Source organism: Myotis daubentonii, chromosome 6 (genome assembly GCF_963259705.1).
Source record: "Myotis daubentonii chromosome 6, mMyoDau2.1, whole genome shotgun sequence".
NCBI lineage: Eukaryota > Metazoa > Chordata > Mammalia > Chiroptera > Vespertilionidae > Myotis > Myotis daubentonii.
The window spans coordinates 75,644,186-75,670,415 of NC_081845.1; the positions used below are offsets into that span (position 1 = coordinate 75,644,186).

At 37.8% G+C, this 26,230-nt stretch overlaps 1 protein-coding gene across 1 annotated transcript in view; it reads right to left on the minus strand.

Moving 5' to 3' along the window:
- Nucleotides 1-692: 692 nt before the first annotated feature.
- Nucleotides 693-26,230, minus strand: part of GFRAL (GDNF family receptor alpha like) — a 56,691-nt gene continuing 31,153 nt past the window's right edge. Inside the window, exons 7-9 of the mRNA XM_059699645.1 lie at nt 4,477-4,572; nt 4,318-4,390; nt 693-1,977 (exon numbers count right to left, since the gene is read on the minus strand). Of these exons, the coding sequence (XP_059555628.1) occupies nt 1,905-1,977; nt 4,318-4,390; nt 4,477-4,572 (242 nt within the window). The 3' untranslated portion in view covers nt 693-1,904. The remainder of the gene's footprint in view (nt 1,978-4,317; nt 4,391-4,476; nt 4,573-26,230) is intronic.

Consider the following 26,230-nt stretch of genomic DNA (forward strand, 5'->3'; position numbering starts at 1 on the left):
CTTGCACTCACCCTGACCTGGGCCTAGGATCAAACCTTCTTCCCAGGTATGTGCCCTTGATCAGGAATCAAACCCATGACCCTTTAGTTTGCAGGCCGACACTCTAACCACTGGACAACACCGGCCTGGGCTTTCCCATATTATTTTAATTTGCACTTCTTGCTCCAGAGACAGCTGCCTATTTAGAATTCTCTAAATACTTCATGCTGATTCCTGTTCCTGCAGTTCTGCCCAGGATGGCTTGCTTACTCTTGCTAGCCTAGGAGACAAGATTGTTTTTAAGGGGGTCCTTCTCCTTCATGCTCTGTCCTTCCCTTCTCTGCTCAACACAAACATATTTCTAAAAGCAACTTGATTTCTTCCCTCAGCTTTCCAGAGAAGAGTTCACATTTTCCCAGGCGTTAGCAAACCAAATTAAATGTCAGTTTTGGAGATGGAAGTGCCCACATTCTCTTCACGTTAACTTAGAGTGTTAACAGCCACTGGAATGTGGAGAACTCCTTGAGGGAGATTTATAACTCACCAAGTTATTCCTTCCTGTTTTAAAAGATAAAGGAAGGCTTTTTTAATTACTCTGAGTAAGCATAGCCAAACGTTAACTTCAGATGTAATTTAATGTAGATAATTTAATCTGAAGTGTAGTGAACAGCAATAGATGACATCAAACAGACAGAAAATATTTGACCTTTAATTATAAATACAGAATGTTACTAATTATTTGTATGCATGGGTTATTGAATATCTGCGCCTCTGTTGATAAAAAAACACAATACCTCATTTATTCTTATCAATGGATCCAAATATGATTGCACTTTGAAAACATACATGCATCAAAAACTTAATAAACAACTTTTCCATAATTTTTTTTTTTATCACAATTATACTCTGATGTCAAACCAAGCCAAAAGTCACAATTTGGAAACAATAAAGTAACAAGAATCATGTTACCTTGTTATTGCAGAAGTTCATAATTAGCATAGAAAAATTAAATTCATAAATAAATAAAAGATATTATTGTTAAGATGCACAGATGTTTCAACCAATTAGTTGCTTTATAGCTTTATGAATAAAAAATACAGACATCAAGTTAAAAAGTAAAGTTCAACAGTATTAAATTTAAAAAAACCAAAGATACCACTTGCAATTTTTAAGACTAGTCATCTAAATGAATATGCTTAGGAATTTAAAGTCAATGCTAATAATTTATCTAATCTATATGTAAGATATACAAATAAAAACATACTAAGTATTTTTTTAAATATATTTTATTGATTTTTTACAGAGAGGAAGGGAGAAGGAGAGTGATAGAGAGTTAGAAACATTGATGAGAGAGAAACATTGATTCAACTGCCTCTTGCACACTCCCTACTGGGGATGTGCCCGCAACCAAGGTACATGCCCTTGACCGGAATCAAACCTGGGACCCTTCAGTCTGCAGGCCGACACTCTATCCACAAAGCCAAACTGGTCAGGGCCGAACTAGGTATTTTATTAGCATTTTTCTTTAGGCAAGTTAATGGGAATTTTTTAAATTGATCAGAAAAAAACCCTGCTAACCATGTCATATTATGACGTAGCTAATTACCATTTTATAGATTCAAATTTTATCATGCAATAAATCATGTAGACTGTAATTTAAGATAACACTTTTTGCCTTCAAGGGCAATTCTGTAATTCTGTATTGGTCTCATAAAAGATATCACTGTTTATTTATAGTTAATAACTTATAAAGAAAAAATAAATCGAACACCTGTCATATTATTATACCTTACATTATTATCCTTAATGATACAATATCATTAAGCCCTTCTTAACATTTTCTTTATTGATGACGAACAGGATATTCTGTTGACTGGCTAGAAAGACCTGCTTGAAAGGAAGTGATTGTTAATGATCCAAGATTCTTAATGAACCATGAGTCCTCCGGGTATTTGGCTTGGTGATCGATCTCTGGTTTGAGTTGATATTCTGAAGGTTCTACATAAAAGTAAAAGCAAAAGTGAACAATTAGCCAATTTAAGGATTTTAAAAAATGTATGTGTGCTTATATTTTTTGGTGGATTCTGTGCCTGGAAGGAAAAATGAATCAACGTCCTGAATGTAAAGACCCAATAGTAGAAGGTTCTATGGTCTTTCTAAGAGGTCTCATGCATTGAACTATGATTTCCAAGTAATCATTTGCAAAAAGAAAAAGAGTCATTTATTTTCTAAAATATTTGTTTTTTAAATTATTGGGTTCTCTGCAAATTTCTTTGAAGATTTAGGCTGTTTTAATTTAGCATAACATGACACAAATGCAAAAATGTTCATCTTTGCTGTGGAAAGGTGTTCACATGGATGCGATGTGACTACCAGGCGAGTGGCACTCAGCCTTCCTTCACTGAGAAAGCCTTATTTACCTGCAGATGTGCGGTAACACAGGTTTGGTTGTTAATGATGCTTTTGTTCTACTTTATTCTTTCTTTCTATGATGGCTTTTACTTTTATCATTTCCTTAACCCAGAGTGTGGACCTTTCAGATTACAGGTCAGAATCAATTTTAAATTGTATGGAAAATAATTCATACAATTTTAAATTGTATGAATGATTTGCTTTAAAATACATATTGGAGTACATTAAGATTTTTGTCTATAACACCTTACTGCCATTGTCATGCAGTAAAGGGATATGCCTATTTATGTAGGCAAGAAAAGAGGTAAAATTACAGCTGATACACAGGGAATTTTAAATGGCCGTCACCTTATTTATCTGTGGCACAACAGTACAACAGTGATCTGTGCAAACCCATGGGCCTGTGTGGCAGATGTGAACTTGATACATTATATGTGAGGCTAAAAAATAAAGATTGAGAACCATTAAAGTAAGAGTTTTGCTAGAGAACCATTTCTGCTTCTCTGCAACAATGTTTGTGATGGACTATCTAGGCAGGCCCAGTGTCTGAGCAGTGCTCTCAAACATTTTAAACCACATAAAGAAAAGTTGAATAAATTCCAAATTCTATTTTCCCCTTGAAACTGACTCTAATTATTTGGCCTTTAAACTTACCTTGGAATCCAAGAAATATATTCTCATACAAATATGACTTCTAAGGCATTGAAGGAAAGCAGTTTGTTTTGGTACTGGTCTTGATAAGCATCAAATTAAATATTTAGAGAAGATGGATTAATTAGGTGGATATGTTTAGCTGGCATTGCTGTTAAAAATAAATATCATTGAATGTCCATCGGCAAAGCATACACTCTTCATGTGCCTGCCCCTTGGTATTGCCACATTTCTTCCCACTTTCATTTTATCTGCCATTATGTCAAGCACTAGAAGTCTGAGGTTTCTGGGAGAGCAATATATGTACGCACATGACATAGTTCACTCTGTCTCCCCCTTTGGGTGTCATGAGATGAGAGATGCGCATTGTCTCACTACTTGCTAGGCCTAATTTTACTGATGCATGTATTTTATGTTTGTTTACACACACACACACACACACACACACACATAATTTCTTCATTAACACTTATGATACTCAAATTATATACAATGACATACAGGTATATGAATTAGCAAATCAACATCAATAATATTTAAATATGAGGTTATTTTTTAATTAAAGTAAGCAACTGCACACCACTTTATATCTATTTGTGAGTGGTCAAAAAATGGAAGATTTTTAAACCATAGACATTTAGAAATCCAGAGACAGCTGTGACTCTAATCTTCAATCTCACATACTTCCTGAATCATTACTGCATTTGAGCAACAAGGGCAGCCAAGAAAAAGGATTTGGAAAGAGTGAATTAAAATGTCAGGCTAAAGTAATGTCTTCCTAATGGTACCCTGTGAGGCCTCCAATTATACAGACCTGGATGTTTGCATATTAAAACATGAATAAAATACATTAGCATGTAAGAAATGTGGCTGAAGAGCACACCTTTAGGTAAATATAAACTGTGTGAAGTACACAACAGGCCCATTATGTAAGCTGATTAATCCTGCAAGTGATTTGAAGCAGGAAGGCAGCAAAGTTCAATTTGGATTTCACAAGAAAACCAGGGAAAAGATTGATAACACTTTAATTGGGAGAACAATACATATGCGTTTGTAAAATGCACGCTAAAAAATTCCCTTATGATCACATTTCCCTTACATACGATGACTGAGAGTAACGTTTCCATGGACCCAGCCCACATTAAATGTTGATTTAGTAGGTCTTAATGGAGAAACTTTCATTCTCCGGCCCTGTGTGAGCTCTGCCATGGTGAAGTGTGTTTTAACAGGGCTGATTCACTTCCAGCCCTTCCCTTCTGGGTTGTATTCTGTTACCTCAGCTTGAACAAAACCACGAGAAGGATTCCACAGGTGACTGTCATGCACATGACGGCATAAATCACTTCTCCTAGAAACAAGATTAAAGGAAAATTACTGGATTTCTACAGAGAATAAATAATAAAAAATAGTACAGAGGTCTGATGTTTAACTGACCGTTGAAGGGGGAATGAAATCCATTTAGAGTTTTTTCCTTTGGTTGTTTTCTTTTTTGCAATGCAATGCCTTTGACATTGGACAGAGCTGAATAATCTGAAAGAAAATAATGAAAATGAGATTAAAGCCTAAAGAAAAAGCATTATTTTTACCCCATGGGTTGTAATTTGCTTTATATTATAAGGCAGCAACTTATTTCTATGTTACTATTTAATAAAATATAATAGATTAGGGTGTTTCTTAAATTTTAACAGCTTTTTTTCATCTTTGAATCAGAAAAATTTCCTTATTAAAAAAAAACCTTTTTTCAAAGCATAATTAGAAAAAAATCACATTTTATAAGGTAGTTATATATGTAAACTGGGGGGAAAAAGACAGTAACTTTAGGCTGCCATTGGGATATTGAAAAATATTCCTTCTTTACATGAGTGATTGTTGCAATGTGCTTTTAATGATATCTTATTTCCCTAAGATCCAGTGTATTTATGAATTCTTACAAAGGAGAGTCTTTAAACCAATCACCCTGTTCACTTCTCTATTCTGATATCTCAATATCCAGCTCTATTTATTCCCATTATTCTGTTTCCCTTTTTTAACCCCTTCAGTTTCTGTTATTACCTATTTTCTACTCACTTCAGTGCACTCTTGGCCACTCTGTGACCCTGGTCTTCATGGCCATGTTTTGCAAAACACATTTTTACCTCACTTCACAAAACACAAGATGAAAAGATGCAATCCTTAAAATTAATTGATAAAGCTATTTTAGATGACTTGTATTAATAAGTTTGAAGTGAAATCACCCCTAGTCTTGAGCCAGTTCAACACAAATATTGCCAAACATACCAATAACCCAATAATCCAATTTCTTTTGATGATGATGTTGATCCAGATGAGTTTTGATGCATAAAAAAATTAGATAAAGGCTTCACTTGCAGGAGGTTTTGCTCTCATCTGTTATACATGCTTTGTGCATTTTGAGACCTGAAAGTCCAAGTATGAGTAGATAGTTTTTTGCAGAAATGAGTGTATCAAGTAGCAGGATAATATGTCCCATGACAACTAGTGACGGTAGGCTCTGAGTGGGAAGGAGATGAGAAGATACATTACCATCAGTTCCATTTAGTCCATTCTCTACCCAGGGAAGCTGCTGTTCAGAGGCCAGCTCTTTGGAAACCAAGGTTTGAGGTCTATGTTATGGATAATTGGTAGAAAGCACAGGACACAGACTGTTTTATGTTTTATATCAGTTACCAAGCTCTCAGGGTGGGTCCAGGGGAAGCAGCCTAATATAAGAGCTAGAGAAGTAACCTAGGATTTTGTCATTAGAAAACCCATTCCCAATGAGTCTAAACTTTAATCCAGTTAAGGTATTTTTAGCTCAAGATTTTTAAATCCCCAACTCACATATTGGGTTATCATGAAATGTTTATAGAAGTCTGACCTTCTTAGAAACTAAAATATCAACTTCTGAATGTGAAAGTGATAGAATTAGATAAGCCTTGTGAAAAATGTTCACTTTTATGGTTATAAAATAAATTTAGTTATTCACTATAAAGTTGAAATGGAAAATTTGAGCTATTTCAAATAATAGCATTTTTATAATAGCAGTCCTTTTTGGAAGAATTAGTTTCATTTAAATTAAGCATAGAGATTTTTAGTTAAATAAATTATTATAATAAAATTATATTTAAATTAATTATGAATATGAAGGATAAATTATTTTGCTTTTTTAAAATTCAGTGGCATTTTGTGACCTTTTAGACAGATCCATGGCCTAAATGTAAATGTATATAATGTATATTGATTATTCAAATGGTGCTATAGTTTTCTTTTATGAAATTCTATCTCTAAGTACATTTGGTCTAGTTAGGTATCATGATTTACCTTTGCATAAGATAAAAGGTATTATTTTGAAAAATTAGACTATCTTTTATGTATATGACTGCCTAAAGTAACCATTAAACGTTCACCTAACAAAGTTTAGAAAGAATCATCTCATTCACTAAATTTCACTCACATGGAACTCATTAACAAGGTTCTAATAGATCAATGACAGAAATGCTAGCTAATGATCCCAGTGAAAATTTTAAAGTGTCTAGCAATCACTCCACAATCTTTAATATTGCACCCTAGGAGGATACCAAATATCAGTTAGAGAGATTAATGTTACAGAGGGTTTCTTGGCTACTGAAGCCCATTGGAGATTCTTCCCCAGCCTTTTATAAACAGTGAGGTTTACAGTGTTTTATAACCATGAAATTAAAGTCGTCAGACTTAATAACCAACCTCAGTCCCACACCATCTGCTATATTTATAGATAAACACTGTCAGTGACTTGTTTATCTTAACTTGCTCCCTAGAGGAATTAAACACTGCTATGAACTGTATTGTAAAATCCCTGTACATTTGATGGGAAATCAAGATTAATTTCAGCTGTACATTAAGAACAAATTTAAATAGTATTCTTCCCAAATGAGCCACAGAGTTGTCATTATTTCTATTCTTTTCTTCCAAAATCCTTATGCAGAAATGGCTGATGGAGACCAAAACTCTACTTATATAAAATGGTAAACGCAATGTAAACAATGTGGTGGATCACATATGAAATAATGACTTAAAAATAAATGTCAGAATACTTGAAAAAAAATTAAACATATAAACTGCAAATGTGTAAATTTTCAATTAAAATTTTAATTAAAATATAACCTAGAAGGGTCTACTTGGACGAACTATTTGAAAGAGTGAAAATTTTCATAGCATAATTTAAAAATATATTTTGTAATTCAAGGACTACCTTCTTGCATATCCAAAGGTTGGTGCCCTTTATAAGTGTTAATATATTAAATTTCTAATTTGGTCAAGATTGTCTTACCTGAAGGCATATAAATTCCCAAATAGAAAATGAGTTTTGAATTATTTCATCTAATGATCAGGAATGAAATTTCATATATAATGGACTATTTTGATCATTGTTGTCTGAAAGCCCCCTTCTAAAATATACCCAGAAGCATTGGTATTGGGACAAAAGGAAAATACATAAGCATTTTTAAATTTGAAAAATATAATACATTAGTAATATGATAAACCAAAGTATAAACACAGATAATGAGGATTCAATACCACTGCTGCTAAAACTTATGTTGTAAAACTAAACCAACAAGATAATATGCATGCCTAAACAAACATGATCTGCATCAATAAGACATGCTCATTTATTTAGTTCACAAACTTCAAAGGAGACAAAACCATGTCTCAGGTTTATTTTCTACACTATGGCTAAACACATGGTGGTTACCAATCAGGGGCTGCAGGAAGGGGAAATTTGGAGGTATTAGTCAAAGGGTACAAAGTTTTATTTATGCAAGATGAATAAATCCTAAAGATGTACTATACACTGTAGTGCCTGTTGTTAGCAATACTGAATTGTACACTTAAAAATTAGCAGGAAGGGTAGACCTCATTTTAAGTATTCTTCTCAGACACATACAAAAATAATAAATACAGAGAATGGAAGGAAACTTTGGAGCTGATAAATATGTTTATGGTATAGATTTTAGTGATGGTTTCATTGTGTGTACTTATCTTCAAACTCATCAAGCTGCATACATCAAATATGAACAGCTTTTCATATATCAACAAAAACAAAACAAAACCCACATAAATGAGTAAGTATGCACTCCAGAACATTCGTCTTGAGTTTTGACCTGAGCCAAAAAGCTCAGAGTTAGTAAATGACTATACTGATGGTCCTGACTTCTGATGGTTTGACTTAAGCTTTTTTGACTTTATGAATGAGTACAAGTGATACACGTTTAGTAGAAACTGTGCTCTCAATATCCTGGGCTAGTGATTTGTGGTATGATACTCTCATGCATTGGGCAGTGGCAGCAAGATGGATTTGCCCAATTGTAGGTTAATAAGTATTCTGATCATACCTAAGGTCGACTAGGCTGTGATGTAGGTTGGGTATATTAAATGTATGTTCAACTTATATTTTCAACTTATGATGGGTTTGTCAGGACATAACCCCATCCTAAGTCTAAGTGCATCTATTGACAAGCCTGGCTCTTTGATCCTTGGTTGAATGACAGTTTTGTTCCTATGTCTTGTAGATTTGTTTGTTGATTATATATATAAAATATATAACATGCAACAGGTAACATGTAACAATATAACATATAATAGTATATAGTATATAATATACATATATATAACTGTACTAAAAAATCTCCCAAATGTTCTGCATTCTTCTTAATAGTTTCTGAAAATAATGAAATAGTCACTGAGGTAGCAATGGGAATGCAAATTATGGTATTTCTAATAACACTAGATTAGATCAATAAAGTATTATGGTTTTAGAAGGAAATAATTTTACATCCTAGAATTAAAAAACACACACCTGTCACCTATAGCTTTGGGCTCATACAAAACAGACCCAAAGATACTGATAGAGCCTAGCCAGTGTGTCTCTGTGGTTGAGCACTGACCTATGAATAAGGAGGTCACAGTTTGACTCCAGGCAATGCCCCAGTTGCAGGCTTGATCCCCAGTAGGGAGCTTGCAGGAGGCAGCTGATTGATGATTTTCTATCTCTCCCTCTCCCTTCCTCTCTGTGAAATAAATAAAAATATATATTTTTTAAAAATATATATATTGATAGAAAGTAGGAATAGAAGATTTCTGGTTAGAGCATCCTATATAATAAAAGCCTAATATTCTAATCGACCAAACAGCGGAACAACCAGTGGGCGAAGTGGGGCTGGTGAGGGGTGGCACAGGCCAGCTAAGGCAGGTGCCACGGGCAGAGGGAGGGAACGGCGATAGGGAGGGCGAGGGGACGCAGCAGGGTGATGGGGGTCGGGGCCGGCCACTCACCTGCTGGTGCCGTCCCCTGATCGGCCCATAGGTCACCCTCTGCAGAGGGAGGCCACTGGTGGTGGTGGCAAATGGCCCTCTGGTCGCCTCCTGCAGAGGGAGGCCACTCGTGGTGGTGGCAAAAGGCCCTCTGGTCACCTTCTGCAGAGGGAGGCCAGACTGTGGCTTAGGCCCACTCTCCCCAGTATATATGTAGATTTTTATAATTATATATTTGTATATATGTCCATAGAATGGAAGAGAAAAATGCATGTATATACTCATGCAACACACAATGCTTTACTTCTATATATGGTGCTTAATGCTTTACAAGGCACTTTGACAAACACTGTTTAATTTTAGAGCTAGTCCAATAAGAGGAATTATTATTTTGACTTAATAAAGAATCTCAGACTCAGAATAGTTGTCTTGTTCAAGATCACAAACTTGGTAAGTAGGGGAGATGTGACTTACAGCAAAATCTCCTACCAATGATATGTAATATACATCCTAGAAACCAGAAAAAAGTAAGATACTTTTAGCTTTTTCAAAGTGGCAGACAATTGGATGAGGAAATACATTTGAAAAATAATAGGAACAAGTTGTATTTGATAGTGTTGTACAATAAGAAGCACTTAATAGTACTATCTGATTGCAAATGTTCATGATTATATATGTTTCTGTTGCTGAAATTCACAATAGAAGAAGTAACATAACAAATGTAACTAAAGCATCTGAAATGCCTCACATACACCCGTAGGACATTTTAACCTGCGCACACTTCTGACATTACATCATTTTCAATGTAAGCAGACAACTCAAACACTTTAATTTTAGGATTTAACAGAAATATAAAAAATTAATGCTACAATTCTTAACATGGGTTATCTTAGACCAGGGCGGGGAATGTTCAGCTTGCGAGCCATATAAGGCCTGTGAAATCATTTGGGCTGGCATTAGGGTGAGTTAATTAAATGACTGATGAAATATAGCAGGATAATTTTTACGTTGATAATTGTGTATGGCCCGTGAATGATGTTATAAATATCCAAATGGCTCTTGGCAGAAAAAAGGCTGATTTCAAAAATGAGCATTTTCTCTTTTTACAGATGTAGAGTTAGGACCAGATAAATCTTTCCAGAGTATTCATCAGACAAAGGACATACAAAGAATAATTCACAAAAGATCAGTGTAACTGCTTAAAAACAGACTTGGCTATATCTTTGGTTACTATAATCTATGTCTACATTGATACAACTTGAGTATTACATAAAAATAACTCCCCTGATTAAAACTATCTATGTCTAGAATAAGTTTAATAGAAAAAAATGTATTCCCCAAACTGAAGTCATTTTTACTTTAAATTATATTATGTAAGCACTAGGAGAACTTGGAATAAAACAAATGTAAGATAAAAATTGGACTATTTTATGCTATATTTTAATGATTTAATAAGTTTATGTTTTTATATGTGGAGGTTTTGTAACATAAAATTTTTATGAAAAAAGTATATATGACAATAACATTAATTGTCTAGATAGTTTTCTGATGCCTCCATTTCGAATTGAATCATTTACTAATGTGTACCCTTTTGGAAATGTATAAGACTTTACCTGATTGGCTTATGAAATTGTTTCAAGGTTGATTAAAAACACCAGAGAAAAGAGAGAGAAATAAAATAAATAAAAGGGAAACATTTTGGAAAGCCTTTATAGTAATTTGGAATGATAAAATAATTCAGAAACTCTCTTTCCTGTACATAAATTTGCAAATTTTTAGGAAAAAAAGCTGAAAGTATGATATATGTTGTTAATTCTCCTTAGACAACAATCTTCTTGAGAATTGACACCACATCTATCTAATTTACAGTATAATATGGCTACTGCAATGCCATTCCCATGTGATTATCTAATGGCCAAAAAAGTATATATTAGCAACTTTCACATTTGGAATAGCACATCTGTCACTGTATGGTGACATACACTAAGTAGTATATTATTATATACCAGTCTCTCTTAACTTAAATGCCATCAGCCAAGAGTCATCACATTTAATTCCCAATACTTTTCACATAGTATTACCATTTCTTAAAATATGAATTCAATGTCCCAACTGCAATGCATAGGTTTTCCTAATCCATTAAAATGTGCTAAACTATTTTTTTCCTGGGCATTAATTCTAAGAATATAGTTTGTTTACTCTTTGCCCATTTGTAAACAAACTTTACTAATGACCAAAGAGTAAGCATCATCTTCATTGGATTAGATGTCTAAGTGGACACAGTAAATTCAAAATTTGTTAGAAGAGGCAAAATAAACTGAACACTGTAAAATACTAGTTGGTTCTGTAGAATACCTTTATACTTTTATGCATTAGGCAAATAAAAGATGCCATGAGTAAACATAAGTAAATGATTTTGAAAATTCTAGATTAAACACAATAAGTTGCAAACATTTACTTGCTGCAAGTGTTTCTAGTTTTTATGTGGTTTTTTTTTACTATGGTATATGGGCATACTTTACCTAAATTTATTTTCCCCATGGGATATATCTTGGAATCTACTAAAAAATCTTGGAAAACATGGGTAGATGTGGTTGATAGACAGATATTTATATATTTTGGGTGGGCATAAGGTATTTTTTGAGGATTTTTATCTTAATCAACAGAAAGTCAGAAAACACAATACATGTAGGTATTCATTTATAATACTTTACTAAGCACGCACATTCACAAGGACCTGACACCACAATTTTTCTTATTCTCCATTCCTAGGAGTCAAACAAATTTTTTACCCTGTGGTTTGGGAGATTCCTGACTTCCCAAATGCTACTCCTATTGCCCCTTGGAGAGGCTGGTGTGATGCAACATTAATTCCATGCTTGCTGACAGTTAATCTTTCATTCTTCAATGTCTTAACTTGTCCTCAGGGGATATGGCAAATTTAGCATTTTCCCTCTACTTTGGTGACCTATTCCAGCAGAACCAGAAGGAATTCATGGATCATTTATTCCTAGTCACCTATAAATGTCTACAGGACCATGTGGCAGAAACCACCCTATTTGTGCCCAAGTACAGATGTTCCAGTTAAGTAATCACTTCCCACTTCAAAGGGAGCACTATGGTAATCAATATGGGGCACATTTGTAGGGCAATACAAGACCCTGCCCTCATGAAGTTCTCGATTTAGTTTCAGGTAAAGGGACTAATATGAATAAAGTGAGGTGGGAATAAATGAGGGGCAACTAAGTACACCAGAACACATGCCAGCCTTATTTCCTACCATTCCTCAAAGGTGTACCTTTTCATGGATCATTTATACCTAGTCACATTTGGTACACATTTAAGATATGGCGGGGAAATAAGACTGGTGTGTGTTCTGGGTGACCTTGGAAATCAGATGAGGAAGTTTAGATGTGAAAACAGGATCCAAGGAGACCAAGAGCTGTCTTTTTGCACACAGACATAACTTGGTCAAGGCACCATTTGAGAATGAGTCCACTCGTGGTAGACAGACTGGTTTGGTGGGGGAGATCTAACTAGGAAGCTACAGTAGCAGTTTAGGTATAAGAAAATGAAAACTAAAAATAGCCGGTGGAAGCCAGAGCAGAGAACAAAACAAATGTAAGTGTACATTTAAAACAGAGAACTTTTTGTTGGAAAGCGTAACAGAACATCATAGCACAAGCATGTGAGTAGAGATGGATTAAAACCAGCTCTGCCTCACTCTAGCACTGTCATTTTAAGCCATGTACTGAGACTCTGCCCTCCTATCTTTAAAATGGGAAAATGCCTACCACAAAATGTATTGCTAAAAATCAAATATGACAATATATAAAGAGATTCTGGACCTGTGTTTGGTACAAAATACCTGCTCAAAAAATGATATCATTAATAAATATTATATTGACTTTTATTTGATATTGAATATGCAGAAGAAAATCAAAGATGACTCAGGTTCTTGGAGGGACATGATGTTTTAGAATAGCTTTGGCATGAAGATGAAAGAATAATAGAGGAGAGAGCTACAATGTCCTTCTCCCCATTTTTCAAACTGACTGCTCAGGGAGAACACTGACTTTTAGAGTCAGAAAGACTCCATCATTCTCTTAGTTGTGTCATTCATTAGCCTAGGACAAGCTAATTCAACCTCTGAGTCTCATGCTTCTCATATGAAAAAGGGGAATTGAGATTGATTATATTATTTTGTGCAAGGATTCACTCCTCTTTCACTGTAATGGATTACAAACCCACTGCCTGATGCCACATGACTTATAGCATCAATTTTTGTGGGAGGAGTACATTTACTGCCCTCACTGACATTGGGCTTGAACTTGACTTGAGTTATTAAAAAAATGTGATCAGCAATGATATGTTATGTTCAAGCAGAAGCTTAAAAACAATTCTATTGCTTGCCTTTTTTAAAACTCTGCCATAAAAATGGCATATTCCAAATAGTGGTGACACCTTTTGTCTGAGTCTAGAAATGGGTCACAGAACATCATCTGTCAACCCATAGCTGCCTGCAGGTACCATGACCAAGAAATCAAGCTGCTGAAGTTTGGAGAGTGTATGAAACTGTATAACTCAGCAACAGCAGCCTAATCAACTAGGGCCACGTGATTTTTACACATACACACCTTTAGGTTGCAATACAAGATAATAGGCCATTGTAAATATGAATTTTCCAGGTGTTTTGTCACTTTAAGTAAATCCCCAAAGGCATAATGAGAATCAGAAACAAAAGAATTTTCTAGTAAATAGCATGAAATGAATGAATGAATATAGTAAGTATAGTCAAGAGAGGCCAACCTTTGGCTTCAAGCCACAGATTCAAGTCCTCACTCTAAAATTTGCTAACTATATTACCTGAAGTATTTAAAAACAAACAAACAAACAAAAACAACAACCAAAAACCCTCAACAAAAGACTCTCTGGTCCTAGCTGGTTTGGCTCAGTGGATAAAGCGTTGGCCTGAGGACTAAAGGGTCCTGGGTTTGATTCTGGTCAATGGCACATTCCAGGGTTGTGGGCTCCATCCCCAGTAGGGGCATGTAGGAGGCAGCCGATCAATGATTCTCTCTCACCATTGATGTTTCTATCTCTCTCTCCCTTTCCCTTCGCCTCTGAAATCAATAAAAGTATATATATATATATATATATATATATATATATATATATATATATATATTTTAATACATTTTATTGATTTCTTACAGAGAGGAAGGGAGAGAGATAGAGATTTAGAAACATCGATGAGAGAGAAACATCAATCAGCCGCCTCCTGCACACCTCCTACTGGGGATGTGCCCGCAACCAAGGTACATGCCCTTGACCGGAATTGAACCTGGGACCCTTGAGTCCACAGGCTGATGCTCTATCCACTGAGCCAAACTAGTTAGGGCCAAACGTATATTTTTTAAAATGACTTTCTGTGCCCCAGTTTCCTGTTAAATTAAATGAAGAAAATAATATTTATTAGTTCATTGTAAGGATTAAATGAGACAAAACATAAAATATCTTGTAGATGATAGACATACAATGAAGTTATTACTTAAGTTAGAAAGGTATATTTCATCATGGTTGCATATCAGTATTAACTATGCAGCATTAAAAATGAAAGATTCCTAGGACTTATCACTATAACTTTTAATTTAATAGGTCAAAGGATAAGTGGGGATTAAGTTCTGGACAATCATAATTTCAAAAGTTGTCTATACCCTTTAGATGCATGGTTGGGATAGAGAACCATTGGTAGAGAATGGAAAATTCATGATGTTGGAGGTGAAAGAGAGAGAAACCAGATTTCAAACCACATTGTGGTAGGATAATGGCATACAAGTTCTTAATGAGAGAGAAGAAAAGGTCAGGGATTTCTGTTTAGTAGATAAAGGCTTTTGAAAAATCAGCAACTGGTAGAGAATAACCAGATGTAGGGATAGTAACTCTTAAGTCAGTTTTACCAATTAGAGAAAAATTTATTTGGTTCAGTAAGAGATCTTTCCACCTCAAAATTCCCCTTTCAGCTACCTGGCAGTATTAAAAGAACAAAAACAATTAAAAGCAACAATATTTCCATTGTAGAGGAGTGGTGCTGGAATGGAAGTTAGGGCCAAAGAACAGTGAGGGAAGTGGACTGGGTCGGAGCAGCCGTGTAGAAGTGTTGGAAGGCACAATTAGGGTTGTAGACATATGCTCAGTGTACATTTTCAATGTAATAACTACCATATGTACTTTAAACAAAATGCCATTGTATGTTGCAGCCTGTCTGTTACCCGAGGAAGAGTGAGTGAATAGAGATGCAGGTAGTGACTCATGGCTGGCATGGAAACTTAAAACATCGGCAGCAGCATCTTCCTACACAGACCCCGGTGGCACACAGCAGTATATCATTAACTTGCCCTTTGAAAAAAGCCCTAGAATCTGATTTATATGGTTTCCCACTTTTCAGATTGCCTTGACCCCCAACTGAAATGGACATTCAACCAGGAACTAGTGAGCTCTGGTCTCTTCTTGCCATTGGATTGTTTTGAAATCCCCTATCTTATACTGACAATGAGTGTCTGGCCACCCAATGCAGGGGCTAACATCATAATGACACATCAGTCCCATAGTTCTGGCAAACTCAAAGCATATTAGGAATTGGGAATTCTCAGACTCCAGCCTCAGTGGCAAACAAAGGAAGCCATTCCATCCTAAACTGGAAACTGGCAGATGAGAAAGAGACAATGAGGAATAGTCTGTCTCAGAGACATACTCTCAGAACATCATCAGGCACTCCCTCTACCTCACACAGCATTCACTCTGCATTCTTTTATCTAGTTTGAAAACCAACTTGTTTACTGTAATTGGTACCACAGGAGCCAAATAAATGCTTTCGAAAGAGTAAAAGATAAGAAGAATAAAAATTATGTTGTTCCCACACTTACAGTTTACTAGATATCAACATGATGTGAGAGCATTCTTATAACTTGGAGATTGAGAGACTATTTACTGGTGTTTGCAATGCTGTAAAGGGTTTCCTTGAACCCATGCAACGAATTCTAGAAGATGCTTTGAGACAATCTGATACTAATGGAAGGTAAGCTGTCATTATCAAGAACATAAATCTGGACTCCTTGCTCACCTATCTCATTTTATTTGTCTAGGTACCAAATGTTCTTTTTTTTCTAAGGAGTCCCCCTTTAAGATGATATCCCAGCATGTAGGTGCCAGAGCAATAACTATTAAGTGCCCACATATGGTGTTTTATGGGAATACATCTGATGCCATTATATTGTTGTCACAAGAATACTTGGCTCTTTAAGCCAGGAATACACATGCTCACAATAAATGATTTTATGACTTCACATACACAATCATGATGCACAGAAAGTATAAAGGAAAGGCTGCTTATTTTATGCAGCTTTGGCACCAACTCCAGCCCCAATTATAGGCAACAAGGGGATTGTATGAAGCCAGTGAAAGCATAAGGGTGGAAAAATGGAAAAGATAACACTATGCTTTCACAGACTGAAGCCTTTTATTGTTTTGATTGTAACAGTATTGTTTTGCTGTTTTATTTCCTTCCATGATCTTAAATGCTCCTTCCTTCTCTAGTGATTCCAAAATGTGAGTTGTCTCACTCATCAATGGCAACTCTTTAATCTTTTCTTTTGGCTCAGAACAAACAACAAAGGTAGTCATGGATGATTCATACCATCTTTCATGCTCAGTGGCAGACTCTTTCCCCTCCCTTAACAACACCTAAGCCTTTAAGATGGAGTTGGGAGAAAGTGAAGGTAGGAGACAGCTGTTCTCCTGTTGTTTCTATTGAGGGTTCATACGCTGCAGTATTTCCAGATTACAGTTGTGTGAAGCATTTTCTGCAAAATAGGAAGCCAAGCCAAATTTGCTGGGTTTCAGGTCTGCAGACAAAATTTAAACCAGCTGGATTTTATTGGGAACTGTTGTGCACAAGTAAACCTCGTGGTGAAACTGAAGCCAGCGTTTGTCTCCATTGGAATGGGCTGTGTCTTTAGGGGATACCCCCACCCCCATGTCTCTTCCCTTGAGGGAGTGTTGAATTTTGAAATGTCCTGGAGAAACCTGCCAGGTGATTTCTTAGAAGTTCTGATTGGAATATTAGGCAGTGAAGGTGGATGGTGCAACCAGATCAGGTGCCGCTCTTCAGAGAGGTTAAGAGGAAGCTGGGTCTCCCCCTGAAATCTGATTTTAAATTACCCCAGTTAAAACAGCTAATGATTCCTCATACACATATACTTATAACAACAAAAGCCAACACACATACATATTCACTGAATCTCTTTCACACCCACACAGAATAGTGCTTGGTCAAAGTGCCAAATAATGGCCAACTGAATTGCTGTATACAGCAGAAGTTCCATACCATATTTTGAGTATGCCTTACATGAAAATTTTCATGTTCCTTGCTTAGAAACATGCCATTTTATAGATTTAAACATATAAGTAGCAGAAGCAAAGAAACATGCCCTACTGTGATTATTTAGTGAGCCTCAGACACATTATTTATAAAGCTATTTGGAGTTTGGAAAACAACGAGATAAAAACCTTTTACTCCAAATTTCAATTTAGATTTCTGAAAGAATGAGTATTTTTTCAAGGGCAAAGAAAGAACTGAAAATCCTCTCTTAAATTTTTGGTATAATCACAGGAAGGAAAAGTTCTTGGCAGACTACTGGTCTTTTGGCAAAAAACAAAAACAACAACAACAACAAAAAACCACTCCAGAGCTTACACAGGTAGTGTGGATGTTTGTTGAAAATGTACTGGCCTCAAATATATCTTCAGCCACCTATTCCAAGAATATTAGGGCACGACTAACATCAGAGGTCACCTATTTTTGATAAACTTTTACTAAAATTTAAAATTTAACATGTAAGAAACCTGTGTCCTAGGGTAAGGGTAGCTGATTTCCTCTGTACCACATGGTATATTTAGAAATCAAACTTATTTCCTAGACTCTTGCTTTTTTTTTAAAATCTTCACCTGAGGATATGCTTTTTATTATTATTACTAGAGGCCCGGTGCACAAAAATTTGTGCACTCGGGGGGAGGGGGGACCCTCAGCCCGGCCTGTGTCCTCTTGCAGTCTGGGACCCTTCAGGAGATAATGACCTGCTGGCTTAGGCCTGCTCCTGGGTGGCAGAGGGCAGGCCCAATCCTTAGGTGCAGAGCCTGGTTGGGCTCAGAGCAGGGCTGTCATGCACAGAGTAGGGCGGATCCGGAGGTTGCGATGCCACCCTCAGTCACACTCAGGGTAGGGCCAAGGCAGGGTTGATGGGGAGGTTGTGGCGCCACCCCCTGTCATGCACAGAGCAGGGCCAATCAGGGGGTTGGGGCTCTGTACCCTGTCATGCACAGAGCAGGGTCGATCAGAGGGTTGGGGAGCTCCCCCCTGTCAGGCACAGAGCAGGGCCGATCAGGGGGTTGGGGCTCCGTACCCTGTCACGTACAGAGCAGGGTCAATCAGGGGGTTGGGGTGTCGCCACTGCCACACTCAGGGCAGGGCCAATGGGGAGGTTATGGCTCTACCCCATCACACACAGAGCAGGGCCATGGGGGGGAGGTTAGGGCGCCGCACCCTGTCACACACAGAGTCGCAGGGCGATCAGGGAGTTGAGGAGCTCCCCCCTATCAGGCACAGAGCAGGGCTGATCAGGGGGTTGGGGCGCCTTCCCTGTCACGAAAAGAGCAGGGCAGATAGGGAGGTTGTGGCCCCACCCTCTGTCACACACAGAGCTGCAGGGCGATCAGGGGGTTTGGGCGCTGCCTCCTGTCACACTGATCCTGGTGCCGGGAGGCCTCTTGGCTGCACTGATCCCGGTGCTGGGAGGCATATTACCCTTTTACTATATAGGATAGAGGCCTGGTGCATGGATGGGGCCGGCTGCTTTGCCCCGAAGGGTGTCCTGGATCAGGGTGGGGTCCCCTCTCTTGCCTGGATGAGGGGATGATGGCTGTTTGCAGCTGGTCACACACCCTTCAGGGTGGGGTTCCCCACTGGGGTGCCTGGCCAGTCTGGGTGAGGGGCTGAAGGCTGTTTGCAGGCTGGCGGGTGACTGAAGCTCCCAACTGCTCCTTTTTTTTCTTTTTCTTTTTTATTCTGGGCCAGCTTTAGCTCTGGCTCCAGCTCTGAGGCCTCTGCTGCTGAAAGCAGGTATCTGGTTTGTTTGGGTTCTATAATCGAAACACTGTATCAACTCTAGCTCTGAGATCCCAGCTGGCTGAAAGCAGGTTTCTGGGGTTTTGTTTAGCTTCTATATTTGTAACAATGTTTCAAACTGCAAGCTCAGAGGCCGGCAAGGCAGGCGGGGAACATTGGAGTCCTCCGTCACTGAAGCAAGCAAGCCTCATGTTAGCTTCAAGCTGCCTGGCTGCCGGCCGCCATCTTGGCTGGCAGTTAATTTTCATATCGCCCTGATTAGCCAATGGGAAGGGTAGCGGACGTACGGCTAATTACCATGTTTCTCTTTTATTAGATAGGATTATTATTTTTTTAGAGAGAGAGAAAAGAGAGAGAAAAACCATCGATGTGAGAGAGAAACATCTATTGCTTGTTTCGCATACTTGCCCCACCCAGTGATCTAACCTGAAACCTTCCTGTACAGGAAGATGCCCCAACCAACTGAGCCACCTGGCCAGGGCAAGCTCTTGGTTTTGTTTTGTTTTTTATATTACAACATGCTGTCTTCCATCAAACACATTTTCAAGGATTCTCTTCTTATACACACACATGTTCCCTGGAAGATATAACATCCTATATAATAGAGAAGTGATATGCAAATTCACTGTCACTCCAAACACACAAGATGGCCACCCCCATGTGGTCAAAGATGGCCGTCCCCATGTGAAACATAAGATGGCCAGTAGGGGAGGGCAGTTGTGGGCAATCAGGCCAGCAGGGGAGGGCAATTTGGGGGGACAATGCCTGCAGGGGAGGACATTTTGGGGGGACCAGGCCAGCAGAGGAGGGCAGTTAGGAGTGACCAGACCTGCAGGGAAGGGCAGTTGGGAGGGACAAGGCCTACAGAGGAGGGCATTTGGGAGGGACAAAGCCTACAGGGGAGGGCATTTGGGAGCAACCAGGCCAGCAGGGGAGGGCAGTTAGGGGTGACCAGGCCTGCAGGGAGGGCAGTGGGGGTGACCAGGCCTGCAGGGGAGGGTAGCTAGGGGTGACCAGGCTGGCAGGGGAGGGTAGTTGGGGGCAACCAGGCCTGCAGGGGAAGACAGTTAGGGCAACCAGGCTGGCAGGGGAGGGCAGTTAGGGGTGACCAGGCCAGCAGCGGAGGGCAGTTAGGGGCATTCAGGCTGGCAAGGGAGCAGTTAGGCATCGATCAGGCTGGCAGGGGAGTGGTTAGGGGGGTGATCAGGCTGGCAGGCAGAAGCGGTTAGGGGCAATCAGGCAGGCAGGCAAGCGAGCAGTTGGGAGCCACCATTCTGGATTGTGAGAGGGATCAGTCGGAAATCCGATGAGGGTCCCAGATTGGAGAGGGTGCAGGCTGGACTGAGGGACACACACCCCCCTACATGAATTTCGTGCACTGGGCCTCTAGTTTATAATAAACTGATAATTGTAAATTTCAAATCATTAGACGAGAAGAGTATATATTATGGTTGTTAAAATCAGTTTCCAGTGCCCCAACATGCCTTGTTTAAATTCTGCCTCTATTGCCTTTAGTGTGATCTTAGATAAATAACTAACTTCTAAGTATTACAGTTTCCTCTTGGATTAAAAAAAAAGAGAGAGAGCACCTACTTCATATATTGCTTGTGAAAATCAATCAAAACATAAAATGAATAGAATAGTGTTAAACACATACATGTAGCACTCAAGTAGGTTACAGGACTCTGAGTCAACAAAAGACAAGTAAGCTAGCCTTCATAGCCAGGGTATAGCTTTAAACTGGCAAGAAACATCTTTATATGTTTATTAAACCTTAATTTGAAGGAATTATATCTTATATAGCTTCAGTTTCTTCCATGTTATTTTGCAATGCTGAGATGAGTTTGCAAGGAGATCTTTTAAAATGTTCCTTGCTGTTTTTCAAACCATGGGATTATTTTCAAGCATCTGTCCAGAGCTTGCTACCATTAATATTAATGCAGTGTTTTAAAGATCTGCTTCTGGCTATTAGTCATTCAATCTATTTGAAGTTTCTTTGAGGTGACAACATGCTCAAAGAGTACCAACACCTGATAGTCACTGCTTTCCAAAAGAAGTGATTTCAAAGGAAAGCTAACTGCACCAAAGAATCTCTATAGGCTCTACCTCTCTATTCTAAAGACTAGCAACTTCCAAGACAGTACTATTCTAAAGACTAGCAACTTCCAAGACAGTAACTTTTGCAATTTTAAGGAAATTAAAATTTTTCTATGTGTGAAGTTCTAATGAGATGCCAAGACAAAGTGTTCCTGGTCACCCCTAACTGCCCTCCCCTGCAGGCCTGGTTGCCCTAACTGCCCTCCCCTGCAGGCCTGGTTGCCCTAACTGCCCTCCCTGCGGGCCTGGTTGCCCCCAACTGCCTGGAAGTTGTAACCTACACCATCATAGAGGTTACACCATTCCTCATGGTCTAACCTAGTTGCTGAGTCTGACTGCTATCCTTGGGAAGTTAGGCAAACCTCGGGGAAATTTAAGGGTTCTGTGATTTTTCTATGTGTGAAGTTCTAATGAGATGCCAAGACAAAGTGTTCCTTAAAATTGCAAAAGTTAGCATGAAAAATAGGATTTGCCCCAATACATTTAGGTTTCATTTTGGAGGTTCAAATAAGTAACTTGATCTAACTGAATTTCCTCCTCACCCTTTGGTTGTTCTTTACCTTGGAGCCTTGGTGTGGAGCTCAAATTCTGCATTTCTAGCTGAATACCCTGTGTTGCATGATGAAGCTCCAGTGAGTATACTGTTTTGTTTTCTGACGCATGACTTTTATCCATCACATCATTGGTTATCCATGTGGACAGTAAAATAGTGGGGACAATGAAAGTTCTCCTGGTGATCCATGTTTACTTTTTCATGTTTATAACATAACAATCTTGGTACTAATGCATCTGGGCTATATTAATAATTTATTTATACATAACAAAAAGCAGACATCACCTCACTATTCTTTAATGAAAACCAGCGCCTCTCTTTCTGTTGACTCTGGGGATGTTTTATTGCGTGGGATAAATGGGAGGTGATGAGATCTGTTGCTCCACTGACTTGGTAAGCAAATTGAAACATATTTAAGAATCATGGTTCTAGGGATGGTGTCTCTTTTTGAGTTCTGAGACCAATTCCAATGTGTGTGTGTGGAAGGGGGTTTCCCCCACAACAAGCAATTTTAGAGATACCACCTGGTGTCCTACAATTCAATCCAATTCTGACACTACCTACCCAGAGGTAACACTGTATTCCACAGTTCTTCAAGACAGTTCCCTCCCCACCATCCCCCGAAAGACGCCAGTTGCAATTTCAGGTTTTTACTTATACTTCTGACCAACTGGCTATAAATTAGTTTCCAACAACCCCTCCAACTCAGGATGCCAACTGCATGTCCAAGTTATCTGTACTTCAGACTGACTGGCTATCAATGAGAGGTTTTCATGACCTTCTCCTCAGGTTTGATTAATTTGCTAGAATGGCACACAGAACTCAGAGAAACATTTTACTTACCAGATCACCAGCTTATTATGAAAGGATATAACTCAGGGACAGCCAGACTGAAGAGATATAAAGGGCAAGGAGCTTCTATGCTCTCTCCAGGCATGCCCTCCCCAGCACCTCCACAGGTTCATGGACCAGAAAGTTCTCTGAACCCATTCATTTTGGGTTTTTATGAGGCTTATTACGTAGAGATGGTTTATTAAATCATGACCAGCCCCTCCTTCTCTCTGGAGGTTGAGGGGTGGGTACTAAAAGTTTCCTCTAATCACTTAGTGGATTCCCCTGGCAACCAACCTACATCCTTCTGTTACCTAAGAGTTTCCAAAGGTCACCTCATTAACATAACAAAAGACGCCCTTATTGCTCTAACCACAAGAAATAATAGGAACTCTATGCCAGGAATAGAGTGGAAAACCAAATGTCTTTTTCTTAGTATAAATCACAATATCTCAAAACAACCAATGCTGAAGTTTCTTCAATGGAGGCACAGAAGTATGTGCTTGTATTGATGATTCAAGTAAAGAATTCAGGAAAAGAATCAATTCATTCCAAGAAAGAATCAATAATTTCTCTAAGCCAGTAGTTCCCAAAGTGTGGTACCTGGACAAACAGTATTTGCAACACCTGGGAACTTGTTAGAAATGCAAATGCCCAAGTTCATCTCATACCTGCTCTAAGCCACTATTATAGGAAATTATAAGGACATGCTTGAACTCTTTCATGACACCAAGACACCTGGTGTCCATAAAAATGGATTATTAGATTAACATCATGTATCCAGTTGATTAGTTAATCAATTTCTCAGCAGTAGACAGATATAGAAATTATTTAATGTATCTTAAATGGTCCTTAAGAGGTAATCTAGGTCCACACTATTCAAAGGGTGATTCCTGGACCAACAGATTCACCTGGGAGCTCATTAGAAATGCAAATCTCAGGCCCCATTCCATAACTACTATATCAGAATCTGCATTCTTACTGGAAACCACTTTATTCTTAAACACATTAAAGTCTAAGGCCAGTTGTCCAAGTTCATCATCTACCTAACATCACTCAAAGATATATTTAAGAAGTCACTCATCCTGAGAAAATATGACACCTTAGATCAGTGGTTCTCAACCTTCTGGCCCTTTAATACAGTTCCTCATGTTGTGACCCCCAACCATAAAATTATTTTCATTGCTACTTCATAACTGTAATTTTGCTACTGTTATGAATCATAATGTAAATATCTGATATGCAGGATGGTCTTAGGCGACCCCTGTGAAAGGGTCGTTCGACCCCAAAGGGGTCACAACCCACAGGTTGAGAACCACTGCCTTAGATCTTCCAGAAATCAGTCTGTCTCCAGCACCATCTATATGACATCATAATACTATGCAAAAATTATTTATTTGCATCATTTTCCATTTCTTCAAAATCTGTAGTAAGAATTTCTTTTACTGAATTTTACTATGTTCTAGCTATTTCTTTACATAAATTAATTGCTATAACCTTTGTACCAGCATTCTGGTTTAGGATTGATATTATATTTTTCACTTCACAGACACAAAATTGAGGCAAAGAGAATGAGTCTCTTGTTTACAGTTATTTATCTTGTGGAAGGCAAAACATTTGAATCCAGACCTGCTAGTGCCATATTGCGTTCCTAGGGCCATGATCTCTAATAAAATCTATTAACACTTTCAAACATGGCATCTGATTATTAGAGTAATTGCTACTGATCATGGTTTTTACCAAAATTCAGGAGTGGAGCTGAGGAAGAAGGGAGGAGGAAGGGGCCCTGTTTATATTTTAGGTTTGAAAGCTAATAAAGGTTAAATATATTAATTTATTCATGAGGACCAAACCCAAAGAAATGTCCTGATCTCTAAGTCTATAAATTAAATAGCATAAAAGAAAAATATATGGATCAGAATTTTTACATTGGGTGGTAACTAAAGTCATTCTAAAGAAATGGCTTATTTTTTATTATTCTCTTTATTGGTAACTTATAACACACATGCCTATTCTTTAAAGAATCTGAAGAGTTTTCATATAATAAAAAACAAGATCCTAAAGGAGTAATCACTAATTTCTAAGAAGAAAAACATACATTTATAAGTGAGTGTCTATGAATTTGATGAACTACAAATTCACCATGGAGCCACTTTAATTCAGAAAATACAAAATACTGGGCTATTTACAGGCTATGTTATAAATATGAATACAGAGCAGGGAAATTCTGTTGACTGTTCCTTGGAAAACCAAGAGACTTTTTTTAGCACCTGGACTGAATTTGAAGGATACTGGAATTGAATTAAAGTTTTGTGTAGAAACCAAGAAAAGGTCAGTGGTTTTGGCTAGATGAAGTGATTTATTTAAAGCCAGAATTTAACACAAACTCCTGGAATACTAACCAAATGAATTGGCTATAAGGGAAGACGGCATGTATGTGTGTTCAGGAGAGAGAGAGGGAGAGGGAAAAGGAGAGAGAGAGGGAAAGGGTGAGGGTGAGGGAGGGAGAGGGGGAGGGAGGGAGGGAGGGAGGGAGGGAGAGAGAGAGAGAGAGAGAGAGAGAGAGAGAGAGAGAGAGAGAGAGATTTTTGCAATAGAAATGTCTTTCACAATTCACTTAGCTGTTTTATTTGTAGTCTATAATCTTCCTTCTCAGACAGCTAGTGATCAGCCGACAATAAAAATTCAAACAATAATTTACAAAAGTGAGTTTGAGCTTTCATTAATCATTTTCTGTGCAATATTTAAAGTATTGTACTAAAAATAAGTGTAAAATTTTATGTAGGTTAGAAAAAAATGTATGAAAGTATGAATTATGCACCTCCATATATATGGGCATGTTTAAAGAACTTTATATAAAAATGTTCACTAATGGAATGTTATTTTTAGATCAAGACCTTCACTGGGAATAGACAGATGAAATGCTGAAAGGCAAGATGAAATACAGCCAAATAATCTATCCATTGAATGCAGACAAGTAAGATAAATAAAACAGTCTTACTAGCAATCTTGATATCTATGAGGAGGCTTTAATAAACAGATGGGGGAGAAATAGGACTACAAAAAAAAAAAGAAGAAATTAATGATAGAAACAGGTACTAATACCAAGGGCTCTTTTCTTAAGCTTCTTAAAGGACTATATACATTTTTAGGAATTTTTATATTAAAATTTCACAAAAGCCAATTCGTTTTGCAAATCTTTGGGGGATACTCTTTTTTCACGCTTATTATTAACA